Source organism: Tetrao urogallus (genome assembly GCF_951394365.1).
Source record: "Tetrao urogallus genome assembly, contig: scaffold_145, whole genome shotgun sequence".
In the NCBI taxonomy this organism is placed as follows: Eukaryota; Metazoa; Chordata; class Aves; order Galliformes; family Phasianidae; genus Tetrao; species Tetrao urogallus.
In genome coordinates this window covers 1-22,363 of record NW_027638914.1, presented here as the reverse complement: position 1 = coordinate 22,363, position 22,363 = coordinate 1, and the positions used below count along the sequence as shown (strand labels likewise).

The following is a 22,363-nucleotide window of genomic DNA, read 5'->3' as shown; positions in this document are numbered from 1 at the left end:
ATGTCGTTGGCACTCAAAGCGCGGCAGAAGGCGAAGCGCAAAGGCGGCGGCGCCAAGGAGAAAGTGTTCGGCTGCGACCTCCTGGAGCACCTGCAGCAGTCGGGGAAGGACGGTGATTTTTGGGGAGGGGGGAGGGAGGTCCTGGGGGAAGTGGGGAAGGGGTTCGTAAGCGGGGGTCGCCCCTGGGACCGATCCCCATGGAGGAAGCGGGGAGGGGACGTGGGGACGGCGCCATGCGGTTGCATCACGGCGTTGAGTAACGGCTGGGGAGCGGCCCAGGGAGGAACCCGGAACACTGGGGGTCTCCTCCGTGGGGTGGAATGGAGTCCCGGCTCCAGGGGGGGTCACTGCGGGGCTTGGCGGCGGCATCCTGGGGTTGGGGACCTCATCCGGGGGTTCTTGGCCTCACCCGTGGGATCCCTGTGGCCTCGTACTGAGATTTGGGGCTGTCACCCGTAGGATCTCGGGGGCCTCATCATCCTCGCATTCGGTGGCCTCATTCTCGGGGGTTTGGTGGCCCCGTCCTGAGATCTGGTGGCCTCATCCTCAGGATCCTGGTGACCCCACAGTCGTGGCCTCATCCTGAGATCTGGTGACCTTATCCTCAGGATCTTGGCCTCACCCAAGGGATCTTTGTTGCCTCCGCCATAAGACCTTGGTGGCATCATCCGGGGATTTGGTGGCCTCATTCTAGGGATTTCGGTGGCCTCATCCTCAGGATCGCGGCCTCACCCTTAAGATCTTGGTGGCCTCTTTCTTGGGGATTTGGTGGCCTCATTCTTGGGATCTTGGCAGCCTCATCCATGGGGTCTTCGTGGCCTCGTCCTGAGATTTGGTGGCCTCAGCCTTAGGATCCTGGTGGCTTCGTTTTTGGGAATTTGGTGGCCTCATCCTCAGGATCTCGGCCTCACCCTTAAGATCTTGGTGGCCTCATTCTTGGGATCTTGGCGGCCTCATCCATGAGGTCTTCGTGGCCTCATCCTGGTGGCCTCATCCTCAGCATCCCGGTGGCTGCTCCCATGGGATCAGGGATGGTGGCCTCACCTCTGGGATTTGGTGACCTCATCCCCGGGTCCCATTGGTCTCCATCTGGGACCAGCTGCCCCATAGAGGTGTCAGCACAGTGAGGACCCGGTCCGTCTTGTCACCCCCTGCTCTCAGTGGGGAGAAGGTCTGGGGTGCGGAGGAGAAGATTTGGGGCTGGGGAGGCAGTTTTGGGGCTGGGAGGGTTTAGATTTGGGTCTGGAGGGGCGGATTTGGGGCTGGGGGCTCCGTGGGGCCGCGGTGCCAGCGGTGCCCGTCCCGCAGTGCCGCAGGTGCTGCGGAGCTGCACTGAGTTCGTGGAGCAGCACGGGGTGGTGGATGGCATCTATCGGCTGTCTGGGGTCTCCTCCAACATCCAGAGGCTGCGGTGAGAGGGGATGGGGGTGGGGGGCAGGAGGGAAGTGGGATGGAGGTGGGGTGGGGGTGGAGGTGGGGGCTGATGGGGTGGAGATAGAAATGGGAGAAGGATGGGAGCGAAAATAGGTGGGATGGGTTTGGAGGTGGGGAGACGGGACTGGGACCGGATGGGAAGAAGATACAGATGAACAGAAATGGGAGCAGGTGGGATGGAGATGGAAGTGGGGGAAGGATGGAGGGGTGAATGGATGGGATGGATTTGGAGCTGGGGGGGAAATGGGGATGGGACAGAAGGCAGGGAGATTCGGTTGGAATGGAGATGGGATGGAGGTGGGATGGAGGTGGGATGGAGGAGGGATGGAGGTGGGATGGAGGTGGGATGGAGGAGGGATGGAGGAGGGATGGAGGTGGGATGGAGGTGGGATGGAGGTGGGATGGAGGTGGGATGGAGATGGGATGGAGGTGGGATGGAAATGGGATGGAGGCGGGATGGAGGAGGGATGGAGGTGGGATGGAGATGGGATGGAGGTGGGATGGAGTTGAGATTTAGGTGGGATGGAGGTGGGATGGCGAAGGGGACAGGGAAGGGGACAACCAGGATCTGCCCCTGGCACAGCAGTGCTCCCATCCCCCTGCCCTCCCCTCCTGCCCTCCCCTGCTCACCTTCCCTCTTTCGCTGTGTTCCCCCATCCCCAGTGTTCCCATGTCCCCGTATCCCTGGCATTCCAGGTGTCCTCGTGTCACTGTATCCCTACATCCTCACTGTCACCAGTGTCTCCATGTCCTTCTATCTCCAGTGTCCCCAGGTCCCTGCATCCCTGGTTCCCAATTGTCCCCTGTGTCCCTGTGGCCCCCTGTCCTTTCATCCCCACCATCTGCATCGTCCCCTGCGTCCCCACGTCCCTATATTTCTGGCATCCCCAGTGCCCCCAGTGTCCCCACATCCATGTATCGCTGGCAGCCCCATTTCTCTCTGTCCCCAATGTTCCCAGTGTTCCCAGTATCCCCAGTGTCCCCATGTCCCCCGATCCTCAACATCCCAATTGTCCCCATGCCCCTCTATCCCTGACATCCCCGCTGTCCTCAGTGTCCCCATGTCCCTCTTTCCCCAACACCCCGATTGTCCTCACATCCCTGCATCCCCCCATCCATCCCTGCATCCCCCCATCCATCCCTGCATCCCCACATCCCTGCATCCCCCCATCCATCCCTGCATCCCCCCATCCATCCCTGCATCCCCACATCCCTGCATCCCCCCATCCATCCCTGCATCCCCCCATCCATCCCTGCATCCCCACATCCCTGCATCCCCCCATCCATCCCTGCATCCCCCCATCCATACCTGCATCCCCCCATCCATCCCTGCATCCCCACATCCCTGCATCCCCCCATCCATCCCTGCATCCCCCCATCCATCCCTGCATCCCCCCATCCATACCTGCATCCCCACATCTCTGCATCCCCCCCATCCATCCCTGCATCCCCCCATCCATCCCTGCATCCCCACATCCATCCCTGCATCCCCACCACCCCAAGGCGCAGCGCCAGCACTGGCCCCAACTTTGACCCCACATCTCTCACCATCCAGCCAAGAGTTTGATGGGGAGCGCAGCCCGGACCTGCACAAGGACGTGTACCTGCAGGACATCCACTGTGTCAGCTCGCTCTGCAAGGCGTATTTCCGTGAGCTGCCCAACCCGCTGCTCACCTACCGCCTCTACGACCGCTTCGCCGTGAGCCCACGGCCCCACAGGGTCACCTCCTGTCCCCTGGGGGGACAGCGCTGGGGGGAGAGGGGTGTAGGGACACTGGGGGCGCTGATGGAGAGAGGAGGACGTGGGGACGCTGGGGACATGGGGACATTGATGGGGAGAGGGGTGTGGGGACATGGGGACAGTGCTGGAGGAAGAAGGGCACGAGGATGTGGAGACGCTGCTGGAGACACAGGGACACGGATGGGGACACAGGGGTGTGGGGATGTGGGAACGGGGGGGGACACTGGGGGCACTGATGGAGAGAGGGGGACATGGAGACATGGGGACACTGGGGACATGGGGACAGGGGGACATGGAGACATGGGGACACGGGGACATTGATGGGGAGAGCAGGATGTGGGGACACTGGGAGCACTGGAGTTAGTGGGACACGAGGACACTGGGGGCACTAAGGGTGCAGGGGACACTGGGGATGGTGGGACATGGGGATGTGGGGACAGGGGGACAAGAGACACTGGGGACAGTGAGGATCCCAAGGATACAGGGACATGGGGACACTGGGGACAGGATGCTGGGGACAACTGGGATGCCAGGGATATGGGGACACTGGGGACACTGGGGACAGAGAGACATGGGGGCACGAGGACATGGGCACATGGGGACACTGGGGGCACTGATGGAGAGAGGGGGACATGGAGACATGGGGACACTGGGGACAGGATGCTGGGGGCAACTGGGATGCCAGGGGTATGGGGACATGGGGACACTGGGGACAGAGAGACATGGGGGCACGAGGACATGGGCACATGGGGACACTGGGAAGAGGGGGACATGGGGACACTTGGAATGGGATCCTGGGGACAACTGGGATGCCAGGGGTACTGGAACAACTGGGGACAATGAGGATGCTGGGACACGGGGATGCCAGCTCAGGCCCTGAGAAGTGTCCCCATGGTGGCAGCGCCCCCTGTCACATCGTCCCCATGTCACCCTGTCCCCCCCCCCCCCCCCCAGGATGCGGTGGCCACACAGATGGAGGAGGCGCGCCTGGTGAAGATCAAGGAGGTGCTGAAGGAGCTGCCCCCCCCCCACTATAGGTACGCAGCGGGGTCGGCCCTACAGGACCCTACAGGACCCTACAGGGACCCTACAGGAGACCCCAGTGTCTGATGGGGACCCTTGGCAACCTCGAGTGTCACCAGCAGGTTATGAGGGTCCCCTGCACCCCAGTAGCATCCCCAGAGTGCTATGGGGCTCCTGGGCACCCTATGGGGTTTCTGGCACCTCCTGGGGGTCCTGGCATCCATAGGGATCCCTGCGTCTCTATGGGGTTTCTGATAGTCCATAGGAGTCTCCTCTGCACCCCAATAGGGCTTCCACGATGTTATGGGGGTCCCTGGCACCTTATGGGTTTTTTGGCACCTCCTGGGATTCTATGGGATTCTATGGGATCCCTATGTCCCTATCGGATTCTCGGTACCCCATAAGAGCCTTTGACATGTTATGGGGCTCCCCTGCACCCCAATAGAGTCTGCATGATATTATGGGGCTCCCTATGGGGTTTCTGGCACCTGCTGGGGTTCCTGGCCCCATATGGGATTCCTGTCACTCCATGGGCTGCCTGACATCCCCATAGAGACTCCAGCAGGTTATGGGGGTCCCCAGCACCCTGTGGGGTTTGTGCCCCCTCCTGGGTTGACCCCTCCTCTTATGGAGGACCTCTGACACCTTATGGGGGTTCCTTGCACCCTGGTAGGGCCGCCACCACTTTATGGAGTTCACGCCACCCTATGGGGTTTCTGGCACCTCCTGGGGGTCCTGGCATCTGTAGGGATTCCCTGCATCTCTATGGGGTTTCTGAGAGTCCATAAGAGTCTCCTCTGCACCCCAATAGGGCTTCCACGATGTTATGGGGGTCCCTGGCACCTTATGGGTTTTTGGCACCTCCTGGGATTCTATGGGATTCTATGGGATCCCTATGTCCCTATCGGATTCTTGGTACCCCATAAGAGCCTTTGACATGTTATGGGGCTCCCTTGCACCCCAATAGAGTCTGCATGATATTATGGGGCTCCCTATGGGGTTTCTGGCACCTGCTGGGGTTCCTGGCCCCATATGGGATTCCTGTCACTCCATGGGCTGCCTGACATCCCCATAGAGACTCCAGCAGGTTATGGGGGTCCCCAGCACCCTGTGGGGTTTGTGCCCCCTCCTCTTATGGCTGTTACCCCATAAGAACCTCTGACACCTTATGGGGGTTCCTCGCACCCTAGTAGGGCCGCCACCACTTTATGGAGTTCACGCCACCCTATGGAGCTTCTGGCCCCGCCTGAGGGTCCCTGACACGCTGTAGGGTCCCCCCCCCCTACGGGTATCACGTCACCCCATAGGGGGACGCCGCTCGTCCCCATGTCCCCACGAGGCTCCGTTGCTGCAGGACGTTGGAGTTCCTGATGCGGCACCTCCTGCGCATGGCATCCTACAGCCACACCACCAACATGCACGCCCGGAACCTGGCCATCGTCTGGGCCCCCAATCTGCTACGGTGAGCAACGGGGGGATGTGGGGCGGGGGGTGATGAGCTCACAGGGTGGAAGGGGACGTCACGGTGTCACGGTGTCACGGTGTCCCGTCTCCCCCCCCCCCTGCAGCTCGAGGGACATCGAGGCGACGGGTTTCAACGGGACGGCGGCGTTCATGGAGGTGCGGGTGCAGTCCATCGTGGTGGAGTTCATCCTCACCCACGTGGAGCAGCTCTTTGGGGACGCGCCTCTCTGCGGTACGGGGCCCCACGGGGGTGGGGGGGGACGTGGGGGACGCGGCCCCGTGACCCCTCCTGACCCCTGACCTTCTGACCCCTCAGCAATGTGTTCCCACTGGGATGGGGGTGATGTATGTTGTCCCATGACCCCTCCTGACCCCTGGCCCCTCAGGTCGGGTCCCTGTCGTGAGCCCGGACCCCTCTGCAGCGTGTCCCCATTGGGACAAGGGTGACACGTGTCCCCATGATCCCTCCTGACCCCGCTGACCCCTCCATGGGACGTCCCCACTGGGATGGGGATGACATTTGCCCCTGTGACCCCTCCTGACCCCTGACCTCTAACCCCTCATGTTGGATCCAATGACCCCTCCTGACCCCTGACCTCTAACCTCTCATGTTGGATCCTGTGACCCCTCCTGACCCCTGACCTCTAACCCCTCATGTTGAATCCTGTGACCCCTCCTGACCCCTGACCTCTAACCCCTCATGTTGGATCCTATGACCCCTCCTGACCCCTGACCTCTAACCCCTCATGTTGGATCCTGTGACCCCTCCTGACCCCTGACCTCTAACCCCTCATGTTGGATCCTGTGACCCCCACCGCAGTGTGACCCCGGAGGTACAGGGATGACAAATGGCTCACTGACCCCTCCTGACCCCTCAGGCCGGGTCCCTATGCCCCCCTGACCTCTGACCCCTGACCCCTGACCCCTCCGCAGGCGGTGAGGCGGCGCGGCGCTCCCGGTTGTTCCCTGGGGACGGGTCGGGGCCCTACAACGTCCCCGCAGCGCTCAGCCAGGGCGATGGGCCCCCCCCGATCCGGCCCTACCACACCATCATCGAGCTCAGCGAACACAGGTTGGTGCGGACGCGCACGCGTGTGCTCCAGCACGCAGGAACACGTATGCACGAGCACATGTATGCACGAGGACATGTATGCACGAGTACATGTAGGCACAAGTACATGTATGCATGAGCAGATGTATGCACGAGTACACGTAGGCACGAGTACATGTAGGCACGAGTACATGTATGCACGACCACATGTATGCACGAGTACATGTATGCACGAGCACATGTATGCACGACCACATGTATGCACGAGCACATGTACGCACGAGCATGCATGAGCGTGCAGAACCGTGCACACATTTGCACAGCCACACACGGATGCAGAATCACACACACGCATCTGCACAGTGCAGTGGCTGCACAAGCAGGTAGAGCGATGCACACGGAAGCAGAAGCGCACGCAGGCAGGGACGCGGATACACCGGCGTGCAAAGCACACACAATGCAGAGCTGTGCACAGGATGCACAGGCGTGCAAAGCACACACGTGTGGATGCAGAGCTGTGCACAGGATGCACAGACGTGCAAAGCACACACAGTGCAGAGCTGTGCACAGGATGCACAGGCGTGCAAAGCACACACGTGTGGATGCAGAGCTGTGCACAGGATGCACAGGCGTGCAAAGCACACACAGTGCAGAGCTGTGCACAGGATGCACAGGCGTGCAAAGCACACACGTGTGGATGCAGAGCTGTGCACAGGATGCACAGACGTGCAAAGCACACACAGTGCAGAGCTGTGCACAGGATGCACAGGCGTGCAAAGCACACACGTGTGGATGCAGAGCTGTGCACAGGATGCACAGGCGTGCAAAGCACACACAGTGCAGAGCTGTGCACAGGATGCACAGGCGTGCAAAGCACACACGTGTGGATGCAGAGCTGTGCACAGGATGCACAGGCGTGCAAAGCACACACAGTGCAGAGCTGTCACAGGATGCACAGACGTGCAAAGCACACACAGTGCAGAGCTGTCACAGGATGCACAGACGTGCAAAGCACACACAGTGCAGAGCTGTGCACGGGATACACAGGCGTGCAAAGCACACACGTGTGGATGCAGAGCTGTGCACAGGATGCACAGGCGTGCGCTCACTGCTGCTCCCGCAGGAGGAAGGGCTCCCTGAAGGCCAAGAAATGGAAGTCCATCTTCCACCTGGGCCGCTCCGACGCCAAGCGCAAGCTGGGGAAGGCAGAGGAGAAAGGTGGGAGCGGCGCCCCCCCCCCCGCCCCCTCTGTGCCTCTGTGCCCCCCCCCCCCACGTCCCCATCCTCTCTCTTGTGTCCCCCCACCACAGAGGAGAAGTGTGGGAAGCTGAGCCTGCGCCCGGCCAAGAGCATGGACTCCCTGAGCTCAATGCCGTACAGCAGTGAGGGTGAGGGGTGCTGGGAGGGGGCATCGTGCCCCGGGTGTGGGGACATGGAGCACAGCAAGGGGGGCAGGGGGGTGGGTTGGGATGGGATGGGAATGAGATTGGGATTGGGATCGGGGTGGGGATGGGAATGAGACTGGGATGGAGGCTGGGGACGGGGATGGGGACGAGGTGGGGATGGGGTGGGATTGGGATTTGGGTTTGGATAGGAATGAGGCTGGGATTGGGATGGCAATGGGATGGGATTGGAGATGGAATGAGGTGAGAATGGGGATACAATAGGGATGAGATGAGGATACAGGTAGTGTAGGGATGGGATGGGGATGGAAGGGGGTGAGTATGGGAAGGGATTAGATATAGAATGGGATGAGGGTGGGAATGGGAAAGGGTTGAGGTGGGAATAGAATGGGGCTGGTGATTGGGGTGGAGACTGGGATGGGGATGGGATGGGATGGGATGGAAATGGGAGGGGATGGGATGGGATGGAATGGGATGGGGTGGGGTGGGGTGGGATGGGGTGGGATGGAATGGGGTGAGATGGGATGGGGTGGGGTGGGATGGGGTGGGATGGGATGGGATGGGATGGGGTGGGGTGGGATGGGATGAGAATGGGGATGAGATGGGATGGGATGGGATGGGATGGAATGGGATGGGATGGAGTGGGGTGGGGTGGGATGGGGTGAGATGGGATGGGGTGGGGTGGGATGGGATGGGGTGGGGTGGGATGGGATGGGGTGGGATGGGATGGGGTGAGATGGGATGGGGTGGGGTGGGATGGGATGAGAATGGGGATGAGATGGGATGGGATGGGATGGGATGGAATGGGATGGGATGGAGTGGGGTGGGGTGGGATGGGGTGAGATGGGATGGGGTGGGGTGGGATGGGATGGGGTGGGGTGGGATGGGGTGGGGTGGGATGGGATGGGGTGAGATGGGATGGGGTGGGGTGGGATGGGGTGGGGTGGGATGGGATGGGGTGAGATGGGATGGGGTGGGGTGGGATGGGGTGGGATGGGATGGGATGGGATGGAAATGGGGTGGGGTGGGATGGGATGGGATGGGGTGGGGTGGGATGGGATGAGAATGGGGATGAGATGGGATGGGATGGGATGGGATGGAATGGGATGGGATGGGGTGGGGTGGGGTGGGATGGGGTGAGATGGGATGGGGTGGGGTGGGATGGGATGGGATGGGATGGGATGGGAATGGGGATGGGATGGGGTGGGGTGAGATGGGGTGGAGATGGGGTGGAGATGGAGATGGGGTGGAGATGGAGAGCATGCAGACAAGGATGGGATGGAGGTGGGACATTCCCCGGCAGACGATCCCCGGCTCAGCACCACGTGTGCGATGAAGCAACCGCCGCAGCGCCGCGACAGCTTTGACGCCTGCTCCTCGCTGCCACCCACCGGGACATTCCCCGTGCTGGAGGAGAGCCCCGAGGAGAAGCTGACGGCAACAGAGGAACCACGGGGACCTGAGTCGGAGAGCGAGAGCAGCACCAAGTCGGAGCCCACCACCCCCCGGCCGGGCCGCACGGCGGTGGTGGGGGCCCGCAGCCGGGCTGAGAAGTGCGCGGGGGTCCACATTTCAGGTCCCTTCTCCGTCACCGTCCCTTTGCACATCACCTCCAACCTCTCCCGGCTGACGCGGGGGCAGCAGTGCCCGGCGTTGGCTCAGCGTGGAACCGTTGGATCCCCTCTGCCCGCCCGTCGCCTCACCAAGGAGTCCAAACCCCCCCAAACCAACACGGGTGAGACGAGGGGGCGCAGACCCCAAAGCGTGGGGAGGGCCGGAGGGGTCATCGCCTCACCCTGCTGTGCCTTCATAGAGGAGGATGCCCGGCTGTCCCTGGAGCTGCGTGACTCCTTCGCCTTCCTGGACTGCCAGGACGCGTGGCTGGAGCACGGAGATGGGGACACAGCGGCGCGGGCAGCGCTGGGACACGGCGGCCTTGGGGACAGCGATGGGTACCCGGCCATAGAGGAGGGCATGGAGAGTGGATTCATGAATGTAAGCTGGAGTGTGGGGTTGGTATCTGGGGAGGGGATAGGATCGGTGATGGAGGGGGCAGTAATGGCGACGGAGGGGATGGGGTGGCGATGGAGGGGGTGAGAATAGGGATGGAGGGGATGGGGTGGTGCAGATGGAGGGGATGGAGTTGGGGCAGAGGATGGGGTGGGGATGGAAGGAATGGAGAGGGTGGGGTGGGGGGTGGGATGATGATGATGATGATGATGATGAAGAAAAGGGGGTGAGGACAGAGCGGAGAAGTTGGCGATGGAGAGAGCAGCGTGGCACCAACCCGCGCGTCCACAGCTCTGGGTCTGGGGGCTGCGCACTCCAATGGAGGTCAGGGCTCTCCATTGAGGCCCCCATCCCCTTCCTGTCCCCAGCCTGGGGAATCCCCCGTGGAGCAGCCCGACAGCTACCTGTCCATTGAGGAGTGCATGGACGAGGAGATGTTCTACATGGCACCCGGCTGCTCCGACACCGAGGAGCCCAGCGGGGACACTGACTCCGATGACATGTTCCTCAGTGCCCACGACGAGCTCAGCCCGCTGGCAGCCGACCCTGAGACCCCCGCCAACAGCACGGCCCTGGGGGAACGGGGGGCTGAGCTGCGGGATGGGTCCCCACCGCCAGAGCCACGTCCTGCACAGCAGGTGGCTCCGGGTGATGGGGGGCACTTGGAGGACCCTCGTGGGGACGCAGCGGAGGAGGGGGGACAGATCCCAGCAAAAGAGGAAGGGGGTGGAGGTGACAGGGAAGGGAACAACGGATGGAGCAGAACTGAGCTGGGGCTTGAGGATGGAGCAGCAGAAGCAGTGCTGGCTCCAGGTGGGGGAGAGGAGGTGGATGGAGCACCAAAGCAGAGTGAGGAGGGGGACTCCCAACTCCCTTTAGAGGGGTCTCCAGTGCCAGAAGGACCCCTCCAGGAGCCCACTGAGACCCCACTCCCTCAGGAGTCTGCCCCCAACGTTCCTCCAACCCCAATGGCTGCCCTTGAGGCTCCTCCAACCCCAATGGCTGCCCCTGAGACTCCTCCAACCCCAATGGCTGCCCCTGAGACTCCTCCAACCCCAATGGCAGTCCAAGGGGTTCCTCCAACCCCAATAGCTGCCCCTGAGGCTCCTCCAACCCCAGAGGCCACCACAGAGGGCACAGACCCCCCACCAGAGGCGGTCACCCCCACTCCTGAAGGGGCAGCAGCCCCTGACCCCTCTCCCACCCCTTCCCCCCCCCAGAAGCCGTGCCACCCCCCCCCCGGGGCCGTCCTGCGCCGCGATGGCAGCGCCCCGGTGCGCCTGGCGTCCCGCCCCGTGCGGGTGCAGCAGGCCCGCTCCGTCCCCGTCGTGCCCCCAAAGCCTCAGTTCGCCATCGTGCCCCCCGCCCTCCAACCCCATCCCCCCGCAGCAGAGGGCCGCAGGGCGAATTGGTGTTACGGTGGCAGCATCTCCTTTGACGCCACCATGCTGGATGCCGCCGCCGAGCGGCCATCGGTGCGCCGGATTCAGACCTACGGCGGAGGGGAGCCGCCCGCCGCCCCCCCACAGCCCCTGCCCTTCCAGAAGGCCCCCATGAGGCCGCGGCTGCTGCGGCCCCACAGCTGCACGGCCGCCCCACAGGGCCGCGGGTCGGGCCAAGACGGCGGGACGAGTCCCAAACAGAGAGCTGAGGGCACGGCAGGAGAGCACTGAGGATGGGGGGCCGCGGGGTGCGGGGTGCGGGCTTTGGGTGTGGGGCTCAGGATTCGAGGGTCTGAGGTGACGGATGTTGGCACCGCCGCAATAAAGCGTGGTTTCTGGCTTCGGCCTCCTTCATACAACATGGCGGCACGCGGAACGGCTTCAAGGAGGAGGGCGGCTGGGGTCCCCCGCGGGGCTCCATCTGCGGGGCTCGCGGGGCCGGGGTGGAGGGCGTGGGGAGGAGGCTTCTGCACGCCGGAGTGCGGCGACGCGGGGTCGAGGGATGCGGGGAGGGCAAAGGGGGAGCGCTGCCCGCTTCCAAGATGGCGCCGAACGGAAGCCCGGCGCTTCGCCGTGTAAGATGGCGCCCCCCCCCCCCCCCCCGAGATGGCGGCCGGGAAGGTTTCGCACGCCCAACTCCAAGATGGCGGCGCTCAGCGGCGCTCGCAACGCCGCCGCCCCAAGATGGCGGCGCGGGGCGGGGCTTCGCGGCCCACTTCCGCCCGGCTCCGCCATGGCGGCGGCGGTGCGGCGCGGTGCGCATGTGCGGGGCTCCATGGCGAGACGAGGGGCCGAGCGCGCACAGGGTAAGGACGGAGCGGCCCCCGCCCCCCGCCCCCCGCGCTGCCCCCCACGGCCGCCCACCCCCCCCGGGGGCCGCCCCTTCTCCTCCCGTCCCTCTCCCCCCCCCCACAGCGCGGTGTCCCCTCCCCGAGTGCCGTCCCACGGCTGTCACCTCCCGCGGCCTTCACCCCTCCCATTGTCGCCCCCCTTTGTGTTCCCCCCCCCCTCCCAAATTGTCCCCCCCCCCTTCGTGTCCCAGGTCAGCCCACGCTGTGCCCCCCCCACCACGTTGTCACTCCCCCCGCTTTTATGTCTCCCACCCCCAGATTGTCACCCCCCTATGCAGCGGGTGGGGGGGGTTCCCTTCGGATGCGATGAGGGCTCGATTTTGGGGTGTGACCCCCCACCCCCCCACCATCACCCCTTCCCCCCCCCCCCCCTTGGGGTGACACTTTGCCGGCCTCGGCCTGAAGTGACCCAAAATGGGGGGTTGAGGGGGGGGGACATGGAGGGGGAGTGACACTGAAGCCACTGTCGCCCCCCCCCCCCACACACCCCTTCCCCCCACTTCTGGGGACAACAACCCCCCCCCCCCCCTCCACGGGGCCACGCTCCTCCTCTGGGGGACACTGCCGCCTCCGGGGCCACCACCCCTGTGGGGACACTTGGAGAGGGGGGGTGAGGAGCATTGCCACCCCCCAGTGGGGCACTGCCGCCCCCCCCCCATCCCCCCCGAGATGAGAAAGTGAAACAGGGGGCGCCCAAAAGGGGCCTGGTGACAGAGGGGGACACTGCTGCTGTCCCCACGCCAGAGGTGGCTGTGTCACCTTCTGCCCCCGGTGCCCCGTCTGTGTCACCTCCCCGGCAGCCGTGGTGCTGGGGGTCGGGGGTCAGCGCTGGGAGGTCTGCTGCTGTGTGTCCCCCCCCGTCCCCGTTTCTCCCTGTCCCCGTGTCCCATGTCTCCTGTCCCCGTATCCCATTATGTCCCAAATCCTGCGTCCCTGTGTTCCCGTTTCTTCTGTCCCCACGTCCCCAGTGTCCCTGCCCCACATCCTCTTGTCCCCCCATCCCCAAATCCTGTCCTCCCCGCATCCCGAACCTCACGGCCCCATATCCCAGCTCTCGTGTTCCCTTGTCCCTGTCCCCATAGCGCTGTGCCCCCAGCCCCATATCCTGAAACTCCTGTCCCCATATCCTCTCCGCCCAGCCCCAAACCTCGTGTCCCCGTTCCCTATGTCCCCATATCCTGAACCCCAAACCTCATGTCCCCATACCCCACGTCCTGAACCTCGTGACCCCATATCCCAAATCTCATGTCCCCATACCCCAAGCCTCACGTCCCCATATCCTGAACCCCAAACCTCACGTCCCTATGTCTCCATACCCCCATACGTCACATTTCCACACCATCTGTCCCCATATACCCTATCCCAATATCACCCCTCTACCCCAAACCTTGTGTCCTCACATCCCTACGTCCCCTGTCCCCATCTCCTGAACCCCTCACCCCAAACCTCGTGTCCCCGTTCCCTATGTCCCCATATCCTGAACCCCAAACCTCATGTCCCCATACCCCACGTCCTGTACCTGGTGACCCCATATCCCAAATCTCATGTCCCCATACCCCAAACCTCACATCCCCGTGTCTCCGTACCCCCATACGTCACATTTCCACACCATCTGTCCCCATATACCCTATCCCAATATCACCCCCCTACCCCAAACCTTGTGTCCTCACGTCCCTACGTCCCCTGTCCCCATCTCCTGAACCCCTCACCCCAAACCTGGTGTCCCCATTCCCTATGTCCTCATATCCTGAACCCCAAACCTCATGTCCCCATACCCCACGTCCTGAACCTGGTGACCCCATACCCCAAATCTCATGTTCCTGTACCCCAAACCTTACATCCCCACATCCTCTGTCCCCATGTCCTGAATCCCGTACCCCAAACCTTATGTCCCTGTGCCTCCATACCCCCATACCTCGCATTTCCACACCGTCTGTCCCCATATCCTGGATCCCATACCCTACCCCAAACCTTGTGTCCTCACATCCCTACGTCCCCTGTCCCCATCTCCTGAACCCCTCACCCCAAACCTGGTGTCCCCATTCCCTATGTCCCCATATCCTGAACCCCAAACCTCATGTCCCCATACCCCACGTCCTGTACCTGATGACCCCATATCCCAAACCTCACATCCCCACATCCTCTGTCCCCATGTCCTGAATCCCGTACCCCAAACCTCATGTCCCCACACCCCGTATCCCCCAGATCCTGGACTCCATGTTCCATACCTCGCATCCCCACATCCTCTGTCCCCATATTTTGTCCCCCATGCCCCAGATTTCACGTTCTTATGTTCCCTGTCCCCATATCCTGGATCTCGTATCCCAAACCTTGTGTCCCCATGTCCCCACACCCCAAACCTTGTGTTCCCATGCCCCTGTACCCCAAACCTGGTGTCCTCATGCCCTTTGTCCCTATATCCTCGTGTCCCCGCCTCTTCTTTCCCTGTATCCTGAACCTGGTGACCCCATACCCCAAACCTCACGTCCCCGTGCCTCCATACCCCCATACCTCGCATTTCCACACCGTCTGTCCCCATATCCTGGATCCCATACCCTACCCCAAACCTTGTGTCCTCACATCCCTACGTCCCCTGTCCCCATCTCCTGAACCCCTCACCCCAAACCTGGTGTCCCCATGTCCCCACACCCCAAGCCTCGTGTCCCCGCACCCCAAACCTGGTGTCCCCACACCCCAAACCTGATGTCCCCATGTCCCCATACCCCAAACCTGATGTCCCCACACCCCAAACCTGGTGTCCCCATGTCCCTGCGCCCCAAACCTGGTGTCCCTGCGCCCCAAACCTGGTGTCCCCACACCCCAAACCTGATGTCCCCATGTCCCCACACCCCAAACCTGGTGTCCCCATGTCCCCACACCCCAAACCTGGTGTCCCCATGTCCCCGCACCCCGATCCCAGTGTCCTCTCTCCCTTTGTCCCTTCATCCTGAACCGCATCCCCCAGGCCTCACATCCCCATGCTCTCCATCCTCATCATCTGGACCCCGTCCCCCAAACCTCACAGGCTTTGTCCCCTCGTCCCCATCCAGGCTGAGTCCCCGCCGGGCTCTGAGTGCTGCAGCACCGTCTGCCACCGCCTCTGATGTGCGGCCGAGCGGAGCGATGAAGGGGTGAGTGCTGGGGAATGGGGCTGGGATGGGGGTCGGTGACGGGGCTGCGGTCAGCAGGGCGGCCGGATGGGGGGACGTGGGGACGTGGGACACGAGGACGGATCCTCACTGCTGTGCCTCTGTCCCTGCAGACAGCAGAAAGCAGCCGAGACGGAAGAGGGAACGGTGCAAATCCAGGAAGGTGAGGGCGCCCCCGTCTTTCGTCCCAGGGGTTTGAGAGCCCCCGTCCTCACCCGTTTTGTCCCCAGTCCCTTGGTGACACGGAACAACCCGGTAACAGCAGCCCTGTGATCCGGAGGGGGGCGGCCTGGTGGGGTGATGGCCGTCCCCTCCCCATCATGAGGGGTCCTGGTGGGGTGATGGTCGTCCCCTCCCCATCATGAGGGGTCCTGGTGGGGTGAGGGTCGTCCCCTCCCCATCATGAGGGGTCCTGGTGGGGTGAGGGTCGTCCCCTCCCCATCATGAGGGGTCCTGGTGGGGTGATGGCCGTCCCCTCCCCATCATGAGGGGTCCTGGTGGGGTGATGGTCGTCCCCTCCCCATCATGAGGGGTCCTGGTGGGGTGATGGTCGTCCCCTCCCCATCATGAGGGGTCCTGGTGGGGTGACGGCCGTCCCCTCCCCATCATGAGGGGTCCTGGTGGGGTGAGGGTCGTCCCCTCCCCATCATGAGGGGTCCTGGTGGGACGATGGCCGCCCCCTCCCCACCACGGCCCCATGCTGCCCGCCTGTCCCCAAGGTGCAGTGGCCACAGGAGAGGATCCCACCAGCGTCGCTATCGCCAGCATCCAGTCTGCCGCCACCTTCCCTGACCCCAACATCAAATATGTCTTCCGCACAGAGAATGGGGGCACGCAGGTATGGGGACGGGGGGGAAGGGGAGGGGAGAAGGGATGTGGGGGTAAAAGGGACAGGGATGTGGGGGTCGGGGGACATGGGGTGTGGGTCAGGGGAATGCGGGGTCAGGGGACGTGGGATGTAGGGGCAAAGGACAGGGGGACGTGAGGACAGGGGGTGTGGGGGGCAGGGGGACGTGGGGACGTGTGTATGTGGGGGTGTGAAGAATAGGGGGTCAGGGGACGTTGGATGCAGGGGCAAAGGACAGGGGGATGTGAGGACGTGGGAATGGGGGATTTGGGGTCAAGGGAGATGAGATATAGGGGCAAGGGACGGGGATGTGGGGACGTGGGGTGTAGGGGGCAGGGGGACGTGGGGATGTGGGGACGAGTGTATGTGGGTGTGTGAAGAATAGGGGGTCAGGGGACGTTGGATGCAGGGCCAAGGGACAGGGGGACGTGAGGATGTGGAGACGAGGGATGTGGGGGCAGGTGGAGATGGGGATGTGGGATTTGGGGGTCTGGAGAACGTGGGGTTAGGGGGGATATGGGGAAAAGGACAGGGGGACACGAGGATGTGGGAACGGGGGATGTGGGGTCAAGGGAGATGAGATGTAGGGGCAAAGGACGGGGACGTGGGATGTGGGGGGGCATCGGGGCGTGGGGATGTGCGTATGTGGGGGTGTGAAGAATAGGGAGTGAGGGGATGTTGGATACAAGGGCAAGGGATGGGGATGTGAGGATGTGGGGTGTGTGGGGCAGGGGGATGTGGGGACGTGGGAACGGGGGGGTCTGAAGAATAGGGGGTCAGGGGACGTTGGATGCTGGGGCAGGGGACAAGGGGATGTGAGGATGTGGAGACGAGGGATGTGGGGGCAGGTGGAGATGAGGATGTGGGATTTGGGGGCCTGGAGAACGTGGGGTTAGGGGGGATATGGGGAAAAGGACAGGGGGACACGAGGACGTGGGAACGGGGGATTTGGGGTCAAGGGAGATGAGATATAGGGGCAAGGGACGGGGACGTGGGGACGTGGGATGTAGGGGGCAGGGGGACGTGGGGATGTGGGGACGAGTGTATGTGGGTGTGTGAAGAATAGGGGGTCAGGGGATATTGGATGCAGGGCCAAGGGACAAGGGGACGTGAGGATGTGGAGACGAGGGATGTGGGGGCAGGTGAAGATGGGGATGTGGGATTTGGGGGTCTGGAGAACGTGGGGTTAGGGGGGATATGGGGAAAAGGACAGGGGGACACGAGGACGTGGGAACGGGGGATGTGGGGTCAGGGGAGATGAGATGTAGGGGCAAGGGACGGGGATGTGGGGACGTGGGGTGTAGGGGGCAGGGGGATGTGAGGACGTGCGTATGTGGGTGTGTGAAGAATAGGGGGTGAGGGGATGTTGGATACAAGGGCAAGGGACAGGGGGACATGAGGATGTGGGGTGTGTGGGGCAGGGGGATGTGGGGACGTGGGAACGGGGGGGTCTGAAGAATAGGGGGTCAGGGGACGTTGGATGCTGGGGCAGGGGACAAGGGGACGTGAGGATGTGGAGACGAGGGATGTGGGGGCAGGTGAAGATAGGGATGTGGGATTTGGGGGCCTGGAGAACGTGGGGTTAGGGGGGATATGGAGATATGGGGAAAAAGGACAGGGGGACACGAGGACGTGGGAATGGGGGATGTGGGGTCAGGGGAGATGAGATGTAGGGGCAAAGGACGGGGACGTGGGGACGTGGGATGTGGGGGGGCATCGGGGCGTGGGGATGTGCGTATGTGGGGGTGTGAAGAATAGGGGGTCAGGGGATGTTGGATACAAGGGCAAGGGATGGGGATGTGAGGATGTGGGGTGTGTGGGGCAGGGGGACATGGGGACGTGGGAACGGGGGGAGGTGTGAAGAATAGGGGGTCAGGGGACGTTGGATGCAGGGGCAAAGGACAGGGGGATGTGAGGATGTGGAGACGAGGGATGTGGGGGCAGGTGAAGATGGGGATGTGGGATTTGGGGGCCTGGAGAACATGGGGTTAGGGGGGATATGGGGAAAAGGGACAGGGGGACACGAGGATGTGGGAACGGGGCATTTGGGGTCAAGGGAGATGAGATGTAGGGGTAAGGGACGGGGACGTGGGGTGTAGGGGGGCATCGGGACGTGGGGGGATGGGGAGACTTGAGGGTGTGGGGATGTGGGGGTTGGGACACGGAGATGGGGGGGCAAGTTTGTCTTCGGTGCAGAGGACAGCAGGGACGGGGCTGGGGGGCGGCTGGGGAGCCAGCAGTGGGGAACCACCGGGAACAGGGCCTGGAGCCGAGGAGCGACGCAGATCTGTGCCTGCAGGTGATGTACAGGGTGATCCAAGTGGCGGACGGACAGCTGGACGGACAGACGGAAGGCACCAGCGCCATCAGCGGGTATCCTGCCACGCAGTCCATGACACAGGTGGGCAGCGGGGGGTGGCGCTGGGGGGCGACACCGGGGCTGGGGGTCCCGTCCCAAGGGGGCACCCGCCATCCCAAGTGGGCAGCTGCCGTCCCAACGGGGCGCCCACCTTCCCAATGTGGCGCCCACCGTCCCAGTGGGGCACCTGCCATCCCAATTTGGCACCCGCCGTCCCAGTGGGGCGCCCGCTGTCCCAACATGGCACCCGCCGTCCCATCATGACGCCCACCATCCCAACATGGCGCCCGCCGTCCCAACGGGGCGCCCGCCGTCCCAATGGGGCACCCACCGTCCCAATGGGGCACCCACCGTCCCAACATGGCTCCCGCCATCCCAACATGACGCCCGCCGTCTCAATTTGGCACCCACCATCCCAACATGGCGCCCGCCGTCCCAACATGGCGCCCGCCGTCCCAACATGGCGCCCGCCGTCCCAACATGGCGCCCGCCGTCCCAACATGGCGCCCGCCGTCCCAACATGGCGCCCGCCGTCCCAACATGGTGCCCGCCGTCCCAACATGGCGCCCGCCGTCCCAACATGACGCCCGCCGTCTCAATTTGGCACCCACCATCCCAACATGGCGCCCGCCGTCCCATCATGGCGCCCGCCGTCCCATCATGGCGCCCGCCGTCCCAACATGGCGCCCGCTGCCCCCGTCCCCTCCAGGCCGTCATCCAGGGCGCCTTCACCAGCGACGATGCGGTGGAGACGGAGGCGACGGCCACTGAGACCCACTACACCTATTTCCCCACCGCGGCCGTGGCCGACAGCAGCACATCTGCCGGGGCTGGGACCACCGCCACCGCCGTCGTCACCACGCAGAACTCAGAGGCGCTGCTGGGGCAGCCCACCCCCACCGGTATGGGGGGAATGGGGGGGTCGGGGTGGGGGCAGAAATGGAGGTGAGGATGGGGCTGAGGATGGAGGCTGGGATGGAGATCGGGGTGAAAGTGGGGATGGAGGGAGAGAGGGGGGTTGGGATGGGGACGGGGGGGGGATTGGGGGGGCAGTGGTGGGGGTGGAGATTGGGATGAGGATGGGGATGGGGGACATGGATGGAGATTGGAGGGGGACAGGAATGGGGATAAGGACTGGGATGAGAATGGGGATGGGGGACATGGGTGGAGTTGGAGACGGAATATGGAGAAAGGGATGGAGAGTGGGAGGGGGCAGGAATGGGGATAAAGACTGGGATGAGAATGGGGACGGGGGATGTGGATGGAGATGGGATGGGGGTAGGAATGGGGATGAAGTCTGGGATGAGAATGGGGATGGGGGATGTGGGTGAAAATTGGGATGGGGGCAGGAATGGGGATAAAGACTGGGATGAGAATGGGGATGGGGGACATGGGTGGAAATTGGGATGGGGGCAGGAATGGGGATGGGGGCAGAAATGGGGATGGGGATGGGGGACATGGATGGAGTTGGAGACGGAATATGGAGAAAGGGATGGAGAGTGGGAGGGGGCAGGAATGGGGATAAAGACTGGGATGAGAATGGGGACGGGGGATGTGGATGGAGATGGGATGGGGGTAGGAATGGGGATGAAGTCTGGGATGAGAATGGGGATGGGAGACATGGGTGGAGGTGGGATGGATGGGTGAGGCTGGAGATGGGGTTGAGAAGAAAGGTGGGGATGGAGATTTGGACAAGAATGGGGACAGGAATGGAGGTAGAGACAGGGATGGTGATGAGGATGGAGGTTGGGATGGGGACGGTGGGATGGAGTGGGGACAGGAGTGTGGGGATGGGGATGGAGGTGGAGACGGATGGGGAAGGGGGTGGAGAGGAAGATTGGGATGAGAGTGGGGACAAGAGTGGAGATACAGGAGGTGGATGGAAGGGGATGGGGGTGAAGGTGGGGATGGAGATTGGGACAAGAATGGGGGTGGGGGACACGGATGGAGATTGGGAGGGGGATGGGGGTGGGGGCAAAGGGTGAAATGGGGACAGGGGTGGGGATGGGGACAGGGATGGGGGTGAGGGTGGGGATTGGGGTGGGGGCAGGTCAGAATAGAGGTTGGGACAGGAGCGGGGACAACAATGGGAATGGGGGAAATGGCTGGAGTTGGAGACAGGAATGTGGAGAAAGGGATGGAGATGGGGGGGACAGGAATGGGGATAAAGACTGGGATGGGAATGGGGATGGGGGACGTGGGTGGAAATTGGGATGGGGGCAGGAATGGGGATAAGGACTGGGATGGGAATGGGGATGGGGGACGTGGGTGGAAATTGGGATGGGGGCAGGAATGGGGATAAAGACTGGGATGAGAATGGGGATGGGGGACGTGGGTGGAAGTGGGATGGAGGCAGGAATGGGGATGGGGGACTGGGATGGGAATTGGGATGGATGGGTGAGGCTGGAGATGGGGTTGAGAAGAAAGGTGGGGATGGAGATTGGGACAAGAATGGGGACAGGAACAGGGGTAGAGACAGGGATGGTGATGAGGATGGAGGTTGGGATGGGGACGGTGGGATGGAGTGGGGACAGGAGTGTGGGGATGGGGATGGAGGTGGAGACGGATGGGGAAGGGGGTGGAGAGGAAGATTGGGATGAGAGTGGGGACAAGAGTGGAGATACAGGAGGAGGATGGAAGGGGATGGGGGTGAAGGTGGGGATGGAGATTGGGACAAGAATGGGGGTGGGTGGGGACAGGACAGGGATGGGGGTGAATGTGGGGGACCTGGAGATGGAAATTGAGGTAGAAACGTGGATGGGGGACAGGGACACGGGGACGTGGTTTGGGATGAGGATTGGGGTGGAGGCAGGGACAAGGAGATGGGGAGGGGGATGGAGGTTGGAATGGAGATACGAGGATGAAGATGGGGATGGGGACGGGTGGGATTAATGGTGGGAATGAGGCCAAGGGCAGAAATGGAGACAGGGATGGGGACAGGACAGAGATGGGGGGGGGTGACACCCCACGCCTGACCCCAGCGCTCGTTTCGGGTCCCTTCAGGGCAGTTCTTCGTGATGATGTCCCCCCAGGAGGTCCTGCAGGGGGGGACGCAGCGCTCCATCGCCCCCCGTGCCCATCCCTACTCCCCGTGAGTCCCGGGGTCACGCTGGGGGGGGGGGAGGTGTTTCCATAGGGGTCAGTTCCGGGGGGGGTGGTTGGGGGGTCGGCTCTGACCCTGCTGCTCTCCCTGCAGAAAAGCAGAGGCGCCGGCGGGCGACCCGGGATGAGAAGCGTCGGGCGCAGCACAACGAAGGTACCGCTGTGGGATCGGAAGGAGGGGGACAGAGACACCCCCCCCCCCCCAAAAAGGATCTGTGGGGTTTGGGGGGTCCTGGCTCTGTCCTGGCTGATGTCCCCTGTGCTTGCAGTGGAGCGCCGGCGCCGGGACAAAATCAACAACTGGATCGTGCAGCTCTCCAAGATCATCCCCGACTGCTCCATGGAGAACACCAAGTCGGGGCAGGTGGGGGGGGAGAGGGATGGGGGGTGCAGGGGGGGATGTGGGGCTGGGACGGTCTGTGGGATGGAGAATAGGGTCGAGCATCTGCGAGGTCCTGCATCCGTTGGGGTTGAGCGTTTATAGGG

The 22,363-nt window shown here is 63.2% G+C and overlaps 2 protein-coding genes across 2 annotated transcripts; both read left to right on the top strand.

The window, feature by feature from the left end:
* ARHGAP30 (Rho GTPase activating protein 30) lies at positions 1-11,800 on the top strand (the record flags this gene model as incomplete). The annotated part of the gene is made up of 11 exons (XM_079551127.1): positions 1-112; positions 1,309-1,411; positions 2,990-3,134; positions 4,131-4,213; positions 5,554-5,661; positions 5,768-5,895; positions 6,597-6,735; positions 7,838-7,932; positions 8,025-8,109; positions 9,437-10,112; positions 10,496-11,800. 11 exons carry the CDS (start codon positions 1-3, stop codon positions 11,798-11,800), a joined length of 2,979 nt encoding a protein of 992 aa, XP_079407253.1.
* A 412-nt stretch (positions 11,801-12,212) lies between these two features.
* Positions 12,213-22,241, top strand: LOC306957651 (upstream stimulatory factor 1-like; the record flags this gene model as incomplete). Its single annotated transcript, XM_079551126.1, is given in 10 exon segments — positions 12,213-12,375; positions 15,446-15,551; positions 15,683-15,732; positions 16,289-16,407; positions 18,716-18,817; positions 19,485-19,677; positions 21,779-21,866; positions 21,972-21,987; positions 21,989-22,031; positions 22,147-22,241. Coding segments are annotated over 10 exon segments (975 nt in total), but the record flags the coding sequence as incomplete, so codon positions are not given.
* Between the last annotated feature and the right edge of the window lie 122 nt (positions 22,242-22,363).